Raw genomic sequence first — 18,185 nt, 5'->3', positions numbered from 1 at the left:
TGCTCCTTGCATGTGTGCGTGCTTGTGTGGTCTCTCTCTCTCTCTCTCTCTCTCTCTCTCTCTCTCTCTCTCTCTCTCTCTCTCTTTCTCTGTTTTCTGGCTGCCATGAGCTGAGCAGCTTTGATCCGCCACACCCTTTCACTATCATGTTCTTCCCCATCTCAGGGCCAGAGCAATGGAGTCAGCCGACCTCTGAAACCATGAGCCAAAATTAACTTTTCCTTTTCAAAGTTATTTTTCTTGTCAGGTATTTTGGTCATAGCGACCAAAAGTTAACTAACCCAATTCTCAAGTTCTTGCATATCAATAAGAAATAGGCACACAACCCAACATGAAAATAGACAAATGATATAAATATACATTTCACAACAGAAGAACAGTTAATGGGCAATAAACACAAGAAAAAGACGCAGATATTGTAAGTATTTAGGAAAATACAAATTCAGTCTACAATAAACTATTTTAAACTAATAAAGTATCCAACTTAAAAAAATCTGATGATATTGAAATTAGAAAAAGATGAGGCATAAAGATGCTTTTATTCAATGTCAGCATAAATTGTCACATTTTGGAAGATGAGTCAGCTTTGTGCTGTTAAGCTGAACATGTGCATACCCTACAATTCCAGAATTTCATTCCTAAGTGCGTCTTCCAGAGAAACTCTTGCCACATGGACCAGAAGATATGTACAAATATTCATAGTGACATCATTCCTAGGAGCAGAAGTCTAAGGGCAACCTACATATCTATTAACAGGGAAATGGATCATTTGTGGCATTGTGTGAACAGTATACATAGAGCAGTAAAAATGAATGAACAACATAGGTACATTTGTGCAAAGTAATATTGAATTTAAAATGAGCAAATTGGTCAGCGGTGGTGGTGGTGGCACACACCTATAATCCCAGCAGCTCGTGAGGCTGAGACAGGAGGATTGCGAGTTCAAAATCAGCCTCAGCAATGGCGAGGCATTAAGCAACTCAGTGAGACTCTGTCTCTAAATAAAATACAAAATAGGGCTGGGGATATGGCTCTGTGGCTGAGTGCCCCTGAGTTCAATTCCTAGTACATCCCCAAAAAAGAAAAAAAAAATGGGCAAGGTAGAGAAGACTACATATAGTGTGGTATCATTTCATGATTAGTAGCAAGAAAAACTACATTTTAAAATGATAAATTGAAATATAGTTTAATAGTTCTCGAAACACTGGCCACAGCAATTAGACAGACGAAAGAAATTAAAGGCATAAAAATAGGAAAAGAAGAACTTAAATTATCACTATTTGCAGATGATATGATTCTATACCTAGCAGACCCAAAAGGCTCTACAAAGAAACTATTAGAGCTAATAAATGAATTCAGCAAAGTGGCAGGATATAAAATCAACACGCATAAATCAAAGGCATTCCTGTATATCAGCGACAAATCCTCTGAAATGGAAATGAGGACAACCACTCCATTCACAATATCTTCAAAAAAAATAAAATACTTGGGAATCAACCTAACAAAAGAGGTGAAAGACTTATACAATGAAAACTACAGAACCCTAAAGAGAGAAATAGAAGAAGATCTTAGAAGATGGAAAAATATACCCTGTCCATGGATAGGCAGAACTAACATCATCAAAATGGCGATATTACCAAAAGTTCTCTGTAGGTTTAATGCAATGCCAATCAAAATCCCAAAGGCATTTCTTGTAGAAATAGAGAAAGCAATCATGAAATTCATATGGAAAAATAAAAGACCTAGAATAGCAAAAACAATGCTAAGCAGGAAGTGTGAATCAGGCGGTATAGCGATACCAGACTTCAAACTATACTACAGAGCAATAGTAACAAAAACAGCATGGTACTGGTACCAAAACAGGCGGGTGGACCAATGGTACAGAATAGAGGACACAGAAACCAATCCACAAAACTACAACTATCTTATATTTGATAAAGGGGCTAAAAGCATGCAATGGAGGAAGGATAGCATCTTCAACAAACGGTGCTGGGAAAACTGGAAATCCATATGCAACAAAATGAAACTGAATCCCTTTCTCTCGCCATGCACAAAAGTGAATTCAAAATGGATCAAGGAGCTTGATATCAAATCAGAGACACGCCGTCTGATAGAAGAAAAAGTTGGCTACGATCTACATACTGTGGGGTCGGGCTCCAAATTCCTCAATAGGACACCCATAGCACAAAAGTTAATAACTAGAATCAACAAATGGGACTTACTCAAACTAAAAAGTTTTTTCTCAGCAAAAGATACAATAAGAGAGGTAAATAGAGAGCCTACATCCTGGGAACAAATCTTTACTCCTCACACTTCAGATAGAGCCCTAATATCCAGAGTATACAAAGAACTCCAAAAATTAGACAATAAGATAACAAACAACCCAATCAACAAATGGGCCAAGGACCTGAACAGACACTTCTCAGAGGAGGACATACAATCAATCAACAAGTACATGAAAAAATGCTCACCATCTCTAGCAGTCAGAGAAATGCAAATCAAAACCACCCTAAGATACCATCTCACTCCAGTAAGATTGGCAGCCATTATGAAGTCAAACAACAACAAGTGCTGGCGAGGATGTGGGGAAAAGGGTACACTTGTACATTGCTGGTGGGACTGCAAATTGGTGCAGCCAATTTGGAAAGCAATATGGAGATTTCTTGGAAAGCTGGGAATGGAGCCACCATTTGACCCAGCTATTCCCCTTCTTGGTCTATTCCCTAAAGACCTAAAAAGAGCATGCTACAGGGACACTGCTACTTCGATGTTCATAGCAGCTCAATTCACAATAGCAAGACTGTGGAACCAACCCAGATGCCCTTCAATAGACGAATGGATTAAAAAAATGTGGCATTTATACACAATGGAGTATTACTCTGCATTAAAAAATGACAAAATCATAGAATTTGCAGGGAAATGGATGGCACTAGAGCAGATTATGCTAAGTGAAGCTAGCCAATCCCTAAAAAACAAATGCCAAATGTCTTCTTTGATATAAGGAGAGTAACTAAGAACAGAGTAGGGACGAAGAGCATGAGAAGAAGATTAACATTAAACAGAGATGAGAGGTGGGAGGGAAAGGGAGAGAAAAGGGAAATTGCATGGAAATGGAAGGAGACCCTCAGGGTTATACAAAAGAACATACAAACTTGAATCAAAGTGTGGAATATGATATGTCAAGAAATTTGTAATGTTTTGAACAACCCACAATAAAAAATTAAAAAAAAAAAGAACATACAAGAGGAAATGAGGGGAAAGGGAAAAATAATACAAGGGGGAGAAATGAAGGTCAGTAGAGGGGGTAGAGAGAGAAGAGGGGTGGGGAGGGGAGGGGAGGGGGGATAGTAGAGGATAGGAAAGGTAGCAGAACATGACAGTCACTAGTATGGCAATATGTAAATCAATGGATGTGTAATTGATGTGATTCTGCAATCTGTATATGGGCTAAAAATGGGAGTTCATAACCCACTTGAAGCAAAGTGTGAAAGATGATATATCAAGAACTATGTAATGTTTTGAACAATCAACAATAAAAAAAAAGAAATATAGTTTAAAAATTTAAAAAAAAAAACCCTAAAAAGTAGTTTAAGGAGGGAGGATTAGAATTGTTTTTCACTGAAAGCCCCAAGAGTGGAATCATGAGCTATGTAGTAGCTTCTTGGGTTTGTCAAGACTAAATCAGACCAGACCCACAACCTGGCTTCCTGGGGTTATCATTATATGTAAGGAGCCTGCAGGGCAGATGTTCCCAGAGCTCTGGGTCCTGAAGTCCATTGCAGATTTCAATAAAATAAGCCCTCAGATGAGCTAAGAGCTGACCAAAAGGCAGGGGCTGAACCCCAGCCAGTCTCGAGGGAAATGCCCTGATCAGGTGACTGAGGGTCCTGGCTACTATGACTCCAGTGCACCCTGCCTCCCACTTCCTGCTTCCCATCTTCAGTAAGAATGCCAGGTGCATTATAACAAAATTGCAGTAAACACTGAATTAGAACTTCTCATAGATGCTAAGGAGGTAGACAAATCACTTCCAAAGAATTTGAGAGTTACAAACCAGACAGCAAACAAGATTCAATTTGGAAAACCACATACCAACACCCAATCAGAGAAATACTCAGCAATACCTATGAAAGAAAATGGTTTTAAAAATCATGACTTTAAAGACTAGATTGCCCATCTGTTCTGGTATTATTCATTCAGGAAAAAAGTTATTGATCATTCATGCCAATCACCTAACGTAAGCAGGGACTGAGAAGTGCCAGGCTTGGTGATTTAACTTGATTGTGGAGAGTTATTGGAGAAAATTTTCAGTAGGGAGTGACATGATTTGCTTTGCATTTTTGAGAGCACTCTTGGGCAAAAGTGGATCAATCTAAATGACTCTACTAATAATAAAAAATGGTTTTGTGTTGAGTTTTGATTATTTTGCCATACGAAATAGAATACTGACATTTTGTCCAGGAAGAGACATGACATGAGGGCCCAGGAGCAAATGAACAGCAGGTGGACAGTTAGCAGCACCCTGCACTGGAGATCAGAGGGCAAGAGGAAGGGTTGGATCCCTGGGCCATCTTATTCTTAGCCAGAGGCCACTTGCCTTCTGGTGACACTGTTAGAGCTGCAACCTGATTCCTTGATGAAGGAGTCATAGTCCTGCTCTGAAAGGACTCTCAATGCCACAATAGCAGCCATGGGACCAGTTGGAAATATGGGTGAGAAAGGAATCTGCATGGGCACAGGGGACTGAAGCCTTGTCCAGCAGTGTTGATGGTCTACTCAGTCATGTGACCTTTTCATTTACATGAGGCCAAAAACATCATTGTTATCATCATCATCATCATCATCATCATCATCATCATTATTTTGGTACTAGAAATCTAACCCTAGGTACTTTACCACTGAGCTACATCCCCAGGCCTTTTTATTTTTTATTTTGAGACAGGGTCGCGTTATGTTGCTGAGGTTCTTGCTGAGTTGCTGAGGCTGCCTCAAATTTGTAATCCTCCTGCTTCAGCCTCCTGAGTCACTGAGATTATAGGCATGCACCACTGTCCCAGGTTATTATTTAAGATTTTTTTTGTTAACCTCAAGTTGTCACAAGACAAGGTTTAGCCATGTATTACCAAATAAAGGGCTGCCTTCTAGCTGAGTTATAAAGGTGAACAGAAAGTAATTTTTATGGAACTACAAAACTGGAAGAAATAACAAGGTGGTAATAACAATGGCACAATTGGCTGAAGGTTTACTATGTGCCAAGCAGCACTATGCTAAACATTTTGCATATATTACGTCATTTAATACTCCTAACCAAAGTATGAGATAGTACTATCAACATGCTCATTTTCCACCAGGGGAGACCAAGGCCAAGAGGTATGAGGTTCTTTGCCCAATGTCACACATTCCTAAGTGGCAGGACCAGGCCTAACTGATCTCAAAGCCCATGGCCTCCTCACTCTACTGTATCTCTAGCGAGAGGCAATGCTATCTAGACTTCATCAGGACTCACAAGGACGGAACCCGATGGGTGACAATGAGTTGAAGGAAATCATGGAGGGATGGCTCTGTGCTTTGTTGGAATTAAGAGCAAGACCCTCCCGTATCTAGTGCGTTGGGAAGGCAGATTCCCTGGAGTCCTGCACAGGATTCCATGTCCAAAGATCTCTCAGTGATTTTGACTACTGAAGAAAGGAAAACGCTAAAAAATGAAGTACAGCCAATAAAATTGCAAACTATTCTATTGATAAAGGAAAATTAATTTGAGCGATTCAATTCAACTTGGGTTTGTTCAGTACAGTGTCAATGGAAGTCGGTGAGCAGTACAGGGCACTTTCTAATGCACCAGATTTTAGAAGGATGCATAAGATTGAAAAAGGGACTGTGTAATCCAGGATAAAAAGTCTGGCTAGAACTCGTGGGTATAATGCCGCAAAGAGGCTGAATGTGAAAAATAACAACAAAAAGTACTCTAAAGATGGTAAAATAGTCCTTTAAAGCTGTTTCTTTTGGATTGAGCACAAGGAAAAGTATAGGCTCAGGATTGTGGCAGATGGTATCATGTTAGACGATGAGAAAAGGCAGAATTTTCACTTCTCAGCTTTTCTGTTTTCTCTGTCAAAGAAAATGGTTCTTAATCTAGAAACATTAAACAAATATCTAGAAGAAGGAATTGAATTTGGATAGATGATGAAACCGGAGACCTCTGAATTTGGGTCCCCAAGCCCAGGTAAATGATGGTTCATGTAGACAAGTGTCTAGATGTAGTATTGTCCAATTAGAATTTTCTGGATAAACCAAATTTAGCTCCTGCTATGGAAATAAATTACAGATGTAGCCTAAGATTTTCAAACTTATAGAGAATCCCAAAACCAAAAGACTAGAGATAAGTACATTTTCTACTTTTCATGTCAAAAAAAAAATGAACTCTGTTCCTTATCAAAATTCTAGAAAAGATTATTAAAGAAATTTGTGAGGCTTTAGAAAAAAATTAGAGATTATTTGGAACCATGGTAATTTACAGAGAAGCTATGAGAAGCAAATGTCATTTCATTTTCTATGTAGAATTTTTTAAAAAATGAAGGTATTCCCAATAAATAAATAAATAAATAAAATGAAGGTCCATCAACAACGAAAATACACACACACACACACACACACATTTAAAAGATATATCCTACAAAATTAGAAGGAAAATTATGTGGGCTATCCTCAAATGACAAAATAATAATCCAGAGGTACCAGCTATGAAACAAAGCCAACTTCAGTGAATTGTGAGACCTGTGTTCAAATAACTGAAGGTCTTTCATGTAAAATATGTAGTTTTGTGTCTGTATAGTTCTCCAAATGGAAAAACTGGGATCAGTAACTAGGAGCCAACCCATTAAAGGCCAGTAGAAGGAAGCTTTCAGCACTTACCTACATAGTCATGCAGTGAGCTCCCTGGATAGCCTGCAACTCCCTCGTCATATGGAGAACCATAGTAGACAATGAAGTGATCACCTTCCAGGAAGTGGGTAGAAGGAAATAGATATTACTTCCTTGGCTGGACCACCTGAACCTGAGGGTTCTTTTACTATGTGCATTTTATGATTGAATAATTTCTGTTGCCATTTATTGAGCTTATTGTACATGCCAGAACTGGGTCAAGGGCTTTGTGTGCATAATCCTGCTGCTGCTTCACAAACTGAGACTCAGGGAGGCTATAATAATTACTCAAGTCCACACAGTGGTAGGTAGGAGAATAAAAGTTTGACCCCACATCTGAGTCTAAAAGTAAATGCTCTTACTTTTAGGTTATATATGATCTCTGCTTTGTGCACTTCATTCTTTGATTGACACTACCCTTGAATGCCCTGTTCACCATCTTCTTCTTTATCTGGTAAATTTTTACTCATTTAGACTGAGCCTACTGGCTATGTCCTCTCTGAAGCCTTCTCTCACTTCTTCCATACAAGATACCACTTCCCCCTATGTTCCCATAGCAAGGAGCAGGTGACATTGACTTGGATATGTAGTGTTAGTTTTCTCCGTGAACTGAAAGCTCTCCATTTTCCAAAGATCTGGATCCAATATTTATTCATTCTTATCTCCAAGTACCACAAATAATGCCCAGGAGATATTGGTATTCACTATGTGTCGAATTTTGTTCATTCACTCAAGATACCTTAGAAAGAATAACATCATATTTCCGTCCCTCCTCTCTTTCTCCCCTTTAATCCTTCCTGGATAAAGCTCCACACAACATTCTTTTACTCCACCACCTTCAGTGTCCCTTGGTGTACTACAGACCACCATAAAACTGTCTTACCCTCCCCGATCCACATCTTCTCCATCTTCTTTCTTTTCCCCCTTGTCTTTCCCCACGCTGTTCCCTCTTCTTGAAAATGCTGTCTTCTATCCTCATTATTTCCTCCCCAAAGTAATGCCAGTTGAGACCCCAGCTCATCCCCTGACTAGGATGGCCCTGCCTATATGTTCAGAATGCCTTTTATTGCTTTGTTGTGACTGTTTCCTAGTATTCTACTTTATTCTAGTTCTTTGAGGTCATCTGGTCCAAAAGATTATCTAACAAGTGTTTTTTGGTAGGCATTATGCCTTAGTGGCTCCAAACTTCTTGTGACACGTAGCATATCACTGAATCCCCAGTCCTCAAGACAGAACCTGACATATAGAAGATACCTGACAAACAGGTGTAGATGGATGGATGGGTGGGTGGATGGATGGATGGATGGATGGACAGACCAGAAATCAAGTTTTGCATCCTAGTTCCAGTTTGTCCATAAAATGAATAATTTGAGGCTTCGAGTATCGCATATAAATCTCTTGGGGCCCCAGTGTCCTTATCAGTAAGAAAGTGGTCAAAAAGACAAGGAGAAAAGGGAACCATTTTTCATGAATTGCTTGCTGTGGACAGGGCAGTGTGCTAGGGGCACATGACTTCGGGGGAAGGAGACAGGGACATACATAGCAGTGAAAAGCCTGGGCTTAGGTTAAGATTCATTTATGTACAAGACCTAGCTCTGTCACCTACTGACTATGAACTTGGGCAGCTTGCCTTAGTCTTCTGAATCTCTGTTTCTTTGGCTATCCAAATGGTGATGCTGAGAGTCTCCACTGCTGAGTTCATCAGGAGGGTTGAATGAGATGCTGCCAGTAAGGTGGCCATTCTCGGTACAGGATAAATAGCAGCTCATTATTATTAAACTACACATGCATCTTATTATTCCAGTTTAGCTAAGGGAGAAGCAGAGGCTCCAAGATGTGGAACAACACGCTCAAACCCTCCATCTGCATTGTTTTCCCCTCAGCCAATGGGACCCTCCATTATAAATCCTAGAATAGCCATGAGTTTTGCCATACAGTGTGTGTCCTCATTTCAGGGAGCAAGATTGAAAAGCTACTTGTCAACCCTGGTCAGCTTCTAACACTGCAATATCTCAACATTTAGTATCCAACATTGAGAGTCTAAGAAGCAATGCTGACCTAATTATTCTTCTGTTGAAGGAAGGTCATAGGTCATAGTTTAAGTGGTCAGAATGTATGGATCTAATTTTCTCCATATAAGAATCAAAATTAGGGCTGGGGATGTGGCTCAAGTGGTAGCGCGCTCACCTGGCATGCGTGCGGCCCAGGTTCGATCCTCAGCACCACATACCAACAAAGATGTTGTGTCCGCCGAAAATTAAAATAAATATTAAAATTTAAAAAAAAAAAAAAAAAAAAAAAAAAAAGAATCAAAATTAATATTTTTTCATCATTAGCTTTTCTTTGGACAAAAAAAAATCAAAATGCCAATCACCATTTCAACAATTAAACGTGATGTGAGTTTCCCTGCCTCGTGAAGGGAGCCACACACCACCTGGGCACTCAGAAGGCAGTTGATTTGGGGGAAGAAGAGAAGAGCAGACAGCAACCGGCACTAGGGGTCTCTAGTGGAGGTGTGATGTACACACATACATCAGTTTTAGGGAGGACGGGAGAGTAGGCAGGAGAAGTGTCCTTTGTGGTAAGACCTTATCAAGGACATGACCTTGGAAGCTAAAGTGGTCATGCCCTAATGTTCAGGGGACCTCCCCCCAGAGCCTGCACAAGTGGGTTTTATTTGTTATGCCCATGACCTCGAGGCATCAACAGGGTGCCAGGGAGCTTGCTACCTGCAGAGCCCTTCTTACTACAAACATGGCCCGCTAAAGTGGCTCCAAAGCAGTTTGCTCATGGGGAGAGAAACGCCAATCTAACCCATTTGCCATTGATTTCTTAAGCAGATTCAGGGACACAGGATGAAGCACAGCTTTTGCAGGAATGGTTTAAGCTGGTTCTGGAGAAGAATAAATTAATGCGATATGAGTCGGAGCTGCTGATCATGTAAGTAAGGCAACATTGATAACAGCGAGTCCGAAAAGCAGAGGGCTGGGGGGTGGCTCACTCTCCTTAGTGGAAGTCCCGGGATTTTTTCTCTTTGTGCATAAAGAGTAGTGATTGAGGCAAATTGATATTTTATGTCTTGCATATCATGCTGGCATTAGTGTAAAGAATCTTCCGTTGTCTGTTCTTCCTGTGGCGTCCTATGACTGAAATAGATTTCTTCCTCCAGTAAGGAGCTGGAGGTCATTCACTCCAGCCCTGTCCCCCACACCTAAGTTAAAAGAGCTGTCACACACCTGTGCTGGAGCACCACAAGTGGCATAGGAGCTTTCATCTGTGCCATCTGGTTTCATTTTTACCTCTACGCTGAGAGGTCACTAGGGGGACTTCTTGGGGGGCCTAATAAGCACTACCACTCTTCCCTGCCTGCGTTCTGAACCAGGTGAGAAATAAACAATAGAGTCAATGGATGGAACATCAAAATATCACCTTCTATCAATGGCTAGTGTGGCTAAGCACGAGAGCCCAGATGAGTTTGTAACTTTATTAGGGCCACAGTAGTAAATTCTCACAAAGCAGAGGGCTGACAACAATAGAAACTAATTCTCTCACCGTTCTGGAAGCCACAAGTCCAAATGGAGGCATTGATGGGGCCATGTTCCCTCCAAAGCCTCTAGGAGAGAACTCTTCCTTGCCTTTCTCACCTCTTGCAGCTCCAGGCATTCCTAGCCTGTGGCTGCACCTCCACACTATCTGTTTCTGTCTTCACAAGGCCTTCTTGGTGTGTCTGGGTCTTCTCTTCTGCCTCTTAAAGGGAGAATTGTCCTTAGGTTTGGGACTCACTGGGATAATCCAGAGGGTCCTCATTTTAAGTACATCTGCAAAGACCGTGTGTCAAACAAGGGCACATTCAGAGCTTTCAGGGTTCAGGATATGAATACATCTTTGGGGGGGGGGTCCCCCATTCAACCCATTATACTAACCAAACTCCAGCATTAGACATATCTATCTACCTGATCACAAAAGTCAGTGGACTTGTTTACTCCTTAGGGGGAAGGCTTTTATCCTTGACCCTGGGATCTCAACCAGGGGTGATTTATCTCCAAAGACAATGTCTGGAGACATTTTTGGTTGTCACTGCTGGAGGTTGTTACTGATACCGTGTGAGTAGAAGACAAGGATGCTAAACACCCTACAAGGCACAAGACAGCCCGTCCCCCTACCAACAAAGAATTATCCATCCTACAATGTCAATAGTGTCAAGGTTGAGAAAGTTGCAAGGCTCAGAGAAACTGAGAACACATGTTTGCTGAACAGGCTGAGCTTAAAAGAGAACTGAGAACCCTCAACTCTTCTTTCTCTATAGTCTCTAGGGATCATATGACTTCAACTAGGATCTGTTAGCATTGCCACATCTGTCTGGGTCCTCAATTCTCCTGAGAGCTCTAGAGCAGCAGCAGCCTCTCTCATATGTGGGGACCTTCACAACCACTCTGCTATCAGTAGGGTGATCCCAGGCACTGAAAAATCCCAACTGGCTTCACCAAGACACTGTCAGCTGCTGGGTTTTGCTGTTGTTGCAGTGGAGAGACTGAGTTCCCAGCACTCTAGCATGGCCACTCCAAAGCCTCACTGACTCTTCTTTAGATGCCTAAGTTTGATCTCCTCCACCTGGACCCAATATCTCACTGCTTACTTCTTTTGGTTTTCTTGTTGACCACAGTCAGAGACTTGAAAGTTGTTGGAGGTGATTCTTGAAAACATATTACACCTAAAGAAGACAAAGAGTTCCCAATAGTCACCGCTCCTCCCCTGGACTCTTCTAGGCACCGTTTCACTGTTCTGTCTCCTGTCCTTCCTACAGGGTAGACTGATGGCCTTCCAAGAGCATCCTGAGAATCTATCACAGCTTTCAGCTACTCCCTGTGTCTCTTGGGTCCAGCATATCTCTAAACCCTTCTGAACACCTCTGGTGATCCTAGCAGCAGCCAGAATTCCAATTTAGAGATATTCAGAGACCCCCATTTTAATAAGGTTAATTGCAGTAGCTGTTGTCAATGAGTGTTTTAGTCAGTTTTTATACACAAATTCCCTGTCTTTACTACCTGAACATTTTTTTCATACCTACCCAGGGCCCAAGAACTGGAATTAGAAGATCACCAAAGCAGACTGGAGCAGAAACTAAGAGAGAAAATGTTCAAGGAGGGTGAGTATGGTGATATGTTTTGGGCCCTTATTAAAGACATTTTGTCCCTTGAAGGACATCAAGTACACCAAGAACACTGCAATCCCCAGAGTAGAGTGCTCTCCCTGTCCTGCATGACCATGCAGCCTGAGAGGCAGAGGAGAGTGCAAAACCAGCCCCACCTTGTGTCCACCCCACACCCCCCAGAGCAAATCCCCATTGGGCTTCATCCAGCTAGGCTGAGAAGGAGGCATTTCCCCATGCCACATGCCTATAGGAACAAAGTCATTCATTCACCTCTTTGTTCACATGTCCACCCACCCACTTAGCAAACATGTACTGAGAACCTCGTGTGGACCTGGCACATGGTGAGAGCAACTCCCATACTCTAGGAGTTTGTGAGCTCACTGGGGAGGCCAATGTCCAGACCCATTACTACTGTGCAGGATAATGCAGAAGGAGCCACAGCAGGTGCTTTGGGAGCACAGAGGAAGGTGGGACTTGTCCTGCCAGGGCCTAGAAATGGTAAAGGAAACAATCCCTCAGCATGGGCCAGGCTAAGGCATTGCCCGTGAGGAAACCATTCTACCCTGAAGGAGGGGGAGTTGAAATAAACTCAATTGACATGATACACAGCAAAAAAAAAAAAAAATGTATATACTATCTTTTTTTGTCACAAGAGCTCAGATATGTCCAAGACAAGCTTCAGCTGAGAGGAATTATTTTATTTTTCTATGTTGTTTCTTAAAAAAGGAATATCAACACATGAAATACTAAGTTAACATGCCAGAGTGAATCTGATTTATACATCTGCTAAAATTTTTTGATTTTTCTGTTTCAGGCTAGTAAAACAAATACTGCCAAAGCCTCATTAGCCACCTTTGATGCCTTTTTATTTATCTTACTAAGAAATGAAGGTCAGAGGGGGCTGGGGTTGTGGCTCAGTGGCAGAGCGCTCGCCTAGCATGTGTGAGGTGCTGGGTTCGATCCTCAGCACCACATAAAAATAAATAAAATAAAGGCATTGTGTCCAACTATAACTAAAAAAAAAATTTAAAAAAGAAAAGAAATGAAGGTCATAATCCCCACGACTCAGGAGGAGAAGCAAGAGGATGGCAAATCTGAGACAGCCTCAGTAACTTAGTGAGACCCTCTCTCAAAATGAAACATTTTAAAAAAGAAGTGAAAGTCAGGCATTTTCTCACTCCTCTGATATTTACTTATACCCCCCAAAAAGTAGACTCTTGATTTTGTCCATAGCTGACTCATTTTCCACAAAAGAAATGAAATGAGAGCTCTTATCCCTCTCTGATAAACTAGGTCTGATGGAGTCTTTAAACGATCCTTGTAGAAAATGCTCAGTCTCTCTGGGATGAAATGCTAAGTCTTCCGATGGCTTCCCCTTCCTCCTGGGTTTCTCCGCAGGGTCAGTGCTGTCATTAAGGGAGAGGCAGCTTTGTGCCCTGGTGTCATAAGCATCTGTGTGGGGTGCTCTAAGTCCTCACAGAGCTGTGTCCTGTCATCAGGTGCCGCTCTCCTGCTGGCACTTGCAGTTAAGCTGTAGGGCTGTTGTCACCCGCAGCCTGGCCATTCTCTGGGTATGCTCTGGAATTTGGGGGAATTCCCTGGCTCACTGGGCCTCACCTGGGCATATCCTCCATCCAGGGTGGTCAGACAGCCTCCCATAGTCTCTTTGTCAAGTCACTTTTCTCTCTGCTGGGGGAACCTGTGGCAGACCCACTGGCCGGCTATCTTGGGCCACTTTAGGGTACGCAGTTGCTTCTCTGCTCCACCACTCTGCTTACACCACACATAGCAGATAGAGATCTGGGAGCCACACTCAGACACTTCCTGTGCCCTGTGTTTATCCACAGCGGCACCTTCTGAGCAGAGTGGACCGAGGGGCAGGACAAGAGTCCTTCCACCCCAGTGTTCCAGCAAAAGACATTCTCTGCCCCCCGTGGGGCTTCCAGGTCCCAGAATGGAGAGATGGGGACACAGAGCTCTCACCTTCCGCCTTTTCTGTCTCTTCTCCTTCCCTTAGAACATGAGGCACAAGGGAATAGTACTTCTCTACTTCCCTCTCATTGCATCTGCCTGCTCCCTGACCCAGCACTAAGCCCCACGAGAGACAGTGGCACTTTCTCCACCTGAGATGGGACTCCTCCTCGTCCTAAATGCATAAGTGGGAAGGGCTGAAGGAATTTAGAAAGGCTTCTCCTGTGGCAATAATCTAGTTGGCAAGTTTTAAATCTGGCTTTAAAATCCTCTGTTGAGTGTCAGAAAGTCATTACCACCTGCTTCTTAACTTGCTCTCTTCTCTAACAATCCTGTCTCCCCTGGGGATTGGATGCTTCGTGCCAATTAGGGACAAGGTTGTCACTCGGAAAGGCTGCAGGAGAAAGCAGAGTCCATCTGGAAACCTGATCCTAGGACAGTCAGGACAGTCAAATCTTACTTGGCTTCTGTGTGGTGTCTGCTCAAAAGGCTGCAACTTGTCATAAAGTGCAAAGGACAAAAGGATTGTCATCTCTGAAAGAAACAGCAGACACTGACACACACTGTTCATGAAGAGACTTCTCTCACAGATTTCCTTGCTGTGGCTCAGATATGTTTATGAAAAACAGACCTGTCATTGTTTTGTTGGTTTCTTTTTTAGGCAGGAGAGGAAGTTTGGGGACTTGATGGGGCAAGGCACATTAACTGCTTTTTTTTCACAAAGGGTATTTCCCTGGGCCACGAATATACCCTCAAGATGAAATCTGAGCTGGCTACCTTGCACAAAGCACCAGTCTTTCTAATCTGTGGCTTTAAGGGCAGTTTTTTGGTATTAAATTTGTTTCCTTGTTTTCTCCATTATTGAAATGAAAGGGCAGAACAAGTCTATAACAATCGAGAATGTTCATGCCAAGAGCTCTCCAGAGTCCAATCTTACCTGAGGCCCGACTGTTTTCTTTTTTTCTGTAGAGAGCCAGAAAGATGAGAATGATCGCAATGAGGAACAAAAAATACTCACCGAGATGATGCAAGTGATTGAGCAAAGGGACAAACTCGTGGACTCCTTAGAGGAACAGCGTGTCAAAGAGAAGGCGGAAGACCAGCACTTTGAAAGCTTCATCTCCTCCAGGGGCTGTCAGCTGAGCAGGACGTGAGGCACCAAACCTCTCTCCCTAAAGCCAGCCCAGACCACCACACTTTCTCATCCTGGATTCAAAGTTAAAAGTCTACTACATTTTTTTTTCTTTTAATTAAAATTCTCTCATATGAACTACAGCTTCCCAAGGCTTTTCCAGAGACGATAATGGAAAACAAAACAAAACAGACTTTTGAAACTGGCAGTCAGCGTCAGCCAGGCTCTGACTGGAGGTATTCTTGGCAGATGACCAGTATTGTTTTCCCTAAAAAGTGACACAAAGACCTGAGTTTCTAGCTGCTTTTATCATTTTTCTCCCAATTCATTGAGTTACATGTTGTAAGACTTTTAAGAAGCTGCCCTTCATTAATACGTCCATATTTGCCCTTTTTTGCATGGATGACTGGTTTCCAAATGTCAGAAAGAAGCAGCAGCAGTTTAAAGATTAGGTTAATATTTAAATTGTGTTTCCAGAGAAGGAGAAGAAACCTTGAGATTACTGATTACAAAAAGCAAATAACTCATATAGCAGGTATTAATTCAATCCAGGGCGAATTTAATTTACCAGGTATATTTATAAGCCTTAATATAATATACATAAGCAATGAGAGTTTAATAGAACATTTGAGCTTTAATTTTATTTTTTATAAAAGGAAATAGAACTTTAACTTCATGCCAGCAAGATGGTCAGTTTTCACCAAATCCTGTTGGCTTAGAAAAGCTTTTCATTCCCCCAGTCCTCTCTGCTCATGGCCCCTGGGACATAATGATAAGCACTTTTAGGAAATGGGTGATTTTTGAAGTGCCTTTTAAATAAGGGTTGGTAATGGCAAACAGGAGAACCCGTTTGCTGATAAAACATTGGTGAAGTTGGTACTGCTACTAAATATACACTAGTAGTGGTAGCAGGATAGGCATGCTTCTCAATGGGGGCTGTCTTGGGCCCAAACAGTAGAGTGTTTTTGATTCTCTCAGGGATTGCCCAAGAGCTCTTCCAGATACTTCCAGGTAGAACTGAGGGCAGTGACTTCATTTATCCAATCCCAAATTGGGTCATGGATTTTTAAATATATATATATTTTAAAAAATATATATTTATATATATATAAAACATTTTCAAAAAGCTGGTAGGTGGTTTATGCACCACCATGCTGGAATTCCTGGGGCATTTTGACAGTACATATGGGAACCAAAGAAGGGGAGGCTTAAAATGGTAATGTGTCATGAAATATTTGGTTGTTTTCCCTCAGTGGAACTCTTTAAAGATTTAGACTGCTATTGACAAGACAGAGACTGAGAAACTGTTATATTTCTAGCCACTGGCTTCTGGAGTGTTTAAGGTGTCATTAGACGCAAGGTGCTTTGCAATAGTTGGCTCTGTCTCGAGACCAGATTCTTCTCAACATAAGCTGACCCTCGAACCACTTCTGTCTGAGTTGCTGTCTGTGCACACCAATCTGGCCAGCTGACAACCATAAATGAAATGTGTGCAGACTTCCTGAGTCAGCCAACATTTTGGGTGGTATTTAAATGCAATTTTTCCATGGTATACCAAATTCCAAATGCTGTAGTTCTTTCTTCTTCTTTCCTTCCTTTCTTTTTCTATTTTTTCTTTTCTTTCTTTCTTTTTTTTTTTAAGAATCAGGTCTTCTAGTGTCTTGAATTCTATTATTAGGAAATATGTGGAGTTATCTTTCTATATACTATTCCTATCAAAACTGTATTACTTCTGGCTATTTATCTATTGTATTTATTTATATATTTAGTTAAAACATAATATAATTTCCTCATAATTATGGTTTTCTTGTGTTATAATTTGGAGAAGACCTATTAGTACTAAGCTATTAGTATATAAGCTACTTAATATACAAATAACCCAGATATTTGGGGCAATGAGTTGTATAGTATTAAAGGCATGAGGAGATCATCAAAATAATATTTTCAGCCATTAGGCATTTAGAGATAAGAATATGGATGCACAGGAATGTTTACTCATTTTAAGAAAAATGTCTACTTTCTGTTTTCATTCTAGAATGTGCAGAAATACTCAAGTAACATCTTTTCTGTCAGTTAGATAAAAATGTACAATTTGATGCCTGCATACATGTAACAGAGAGCACCCAAATGTGTTGTTATACAAAAGAATTAAGTATTTTAATTTGCTATAGTTCCATCTTAAAGCAAGATTCTCCCAAGAGAGCTAGCAAAGGTGGTTCCTGGTCCAATCATGGAAACAGCAAGTTGTTCACTTTTTTCCACAGACTCCCACGTTCTGTGGTTTATGGCTTAATCTTATCCGGCCCAGTTTAAGACACAAAACTCATAGCAAACAGTTTTCTACTTAGGCTGCCTCTCTCCATTCCAATTCCATTTCCAAAAGGACACAACTATTGTGGCTGTTGAACTACTTAAAGTAATTCCATTCCTTACTCACAAAAGAGAATGTTCTAAGACCCTAAAAATGTAAAGTGTTGTACATTGTGAAGGCAGTGTCTTTAATGTAACATGAGCAGGGTCATTTTGAAAATGCACAGAACTCACTGCCCTATAAAAGAGCACTGGTGGAGATGTCAGGGCTGAACAGTCAAGCCCCAGCCTTAGGATATATTTCACAGTCAATCTCCCACAGCTTCTAAATTAAGCCAAAGACTCTACAATAGTTACAAGCTCAGAATTTTATGTAAGTTGGATCAAGAAGACAGTTTTTAGTTATACTCTTCCAAAACACTCATTTATTTATTTTTAATTTTTAAAAATTCTTTGTGGTGCTAGGAATCAAACCCAAGGCCAGACACATACTAGCCTAGTGCTCTATGACTGAGCTACACCTCGGACTCCCAAACCATTCATTTATTGACCAACTTATTTAACATTCTCTGAATGAATGCCCATGGGGTTCTGCAGCCCTGTGCTAAATGCAAAGATACAAAAAAAATATTAATCCCCCTCTCTACCTCCAAATAAATACAAAGATCAGGAAATATCTACCACCCCCAAATACAAAGA

At 41.2% G+C, this 18,185-nt stretch overlaps 1 protein-coding gene and 1 long non-coding RNA gene across 8 annotated transcripts in view; one reads left to right on the top strand and one right to left on the bottom strand.

Moving 5' to 3' along the window:
- Positions 1–15,200, bottom strand: part of LOC124088438 (uncharacterized) — a 27,335-nt gene extending 12,135 nt beyond the window's left edge. For 2 of the 3 annotated variants that reach the window (XR_006850355.2, XR_009226131.1), the window contains exons 1-3: positions 15,063–15,200; positions 11,990–12,042; positions 6,913–6,996 (exon numbers count right to left, since the gene is read on the bottom strand). This is a non-coding gene — a long non-coding RNA (uncharacterized LOC124088438). Of the gene's footprint in view, positions 1–6,912; positions 6,997–10,565; positions 10,669–11,989; positions 12,043–15,062 lie in introns of all 3 variants that reach the window. The other variant, XR_009226130.1, reaches the window with a different exon arrangement.
- The window catches only part of Mical2 (microtubule associated monooxygenase, calponin and LIM domain containing 2), a 218,593-nt gene extending 200,408 nt beyond the window's left edge, over positions 1–18,185 (top strand). For 4 of the 5 annotated variants that reach the window (XM_046437983.2, XM_058576958.1, XM_058576959.1 and 1 more), the window contains 3 exons: positions 9,759–9,861; positions 11,994–12,067; positions 15,014–18,185. In XM_046437983.2, coding sequence (XP_046293939.1) covers positions 9,759–9,861; positions 11,994–12,067; positions 15,014–15,198 — 362 coding nt within the window. In that variant the 3' untranslated portion in view covers positions 15,199–18,185. The remainder of the gene's footprint in view (positions 1–9,758; positions 9,862–11,993; positions 12,068–15,013) is intronic. The other variant, XM_046437987.2, reaches the window with a different exon arrangement.

This window comes from Marmota monax, unplaced genomic scaffold, assembly GCF_021218885.2.
Source record: "Marmota monax isolate L192 unplaced genomic scaffold, Marmota_monax_Labrador192_F-V1.1 WCK01_AAM20220418_F8-fsc00061, whole genome shotgun sequence".
NCBI lineage: Eukaryota > Metazoa > Chordata > Mammalia > Rodentia > Sciuridae > Marmota > Marmota monax.
Note: the sequence above shows the minus strand (reverse complement) of the source record. Positions and strands in the feature narration are given on the sequence as shown.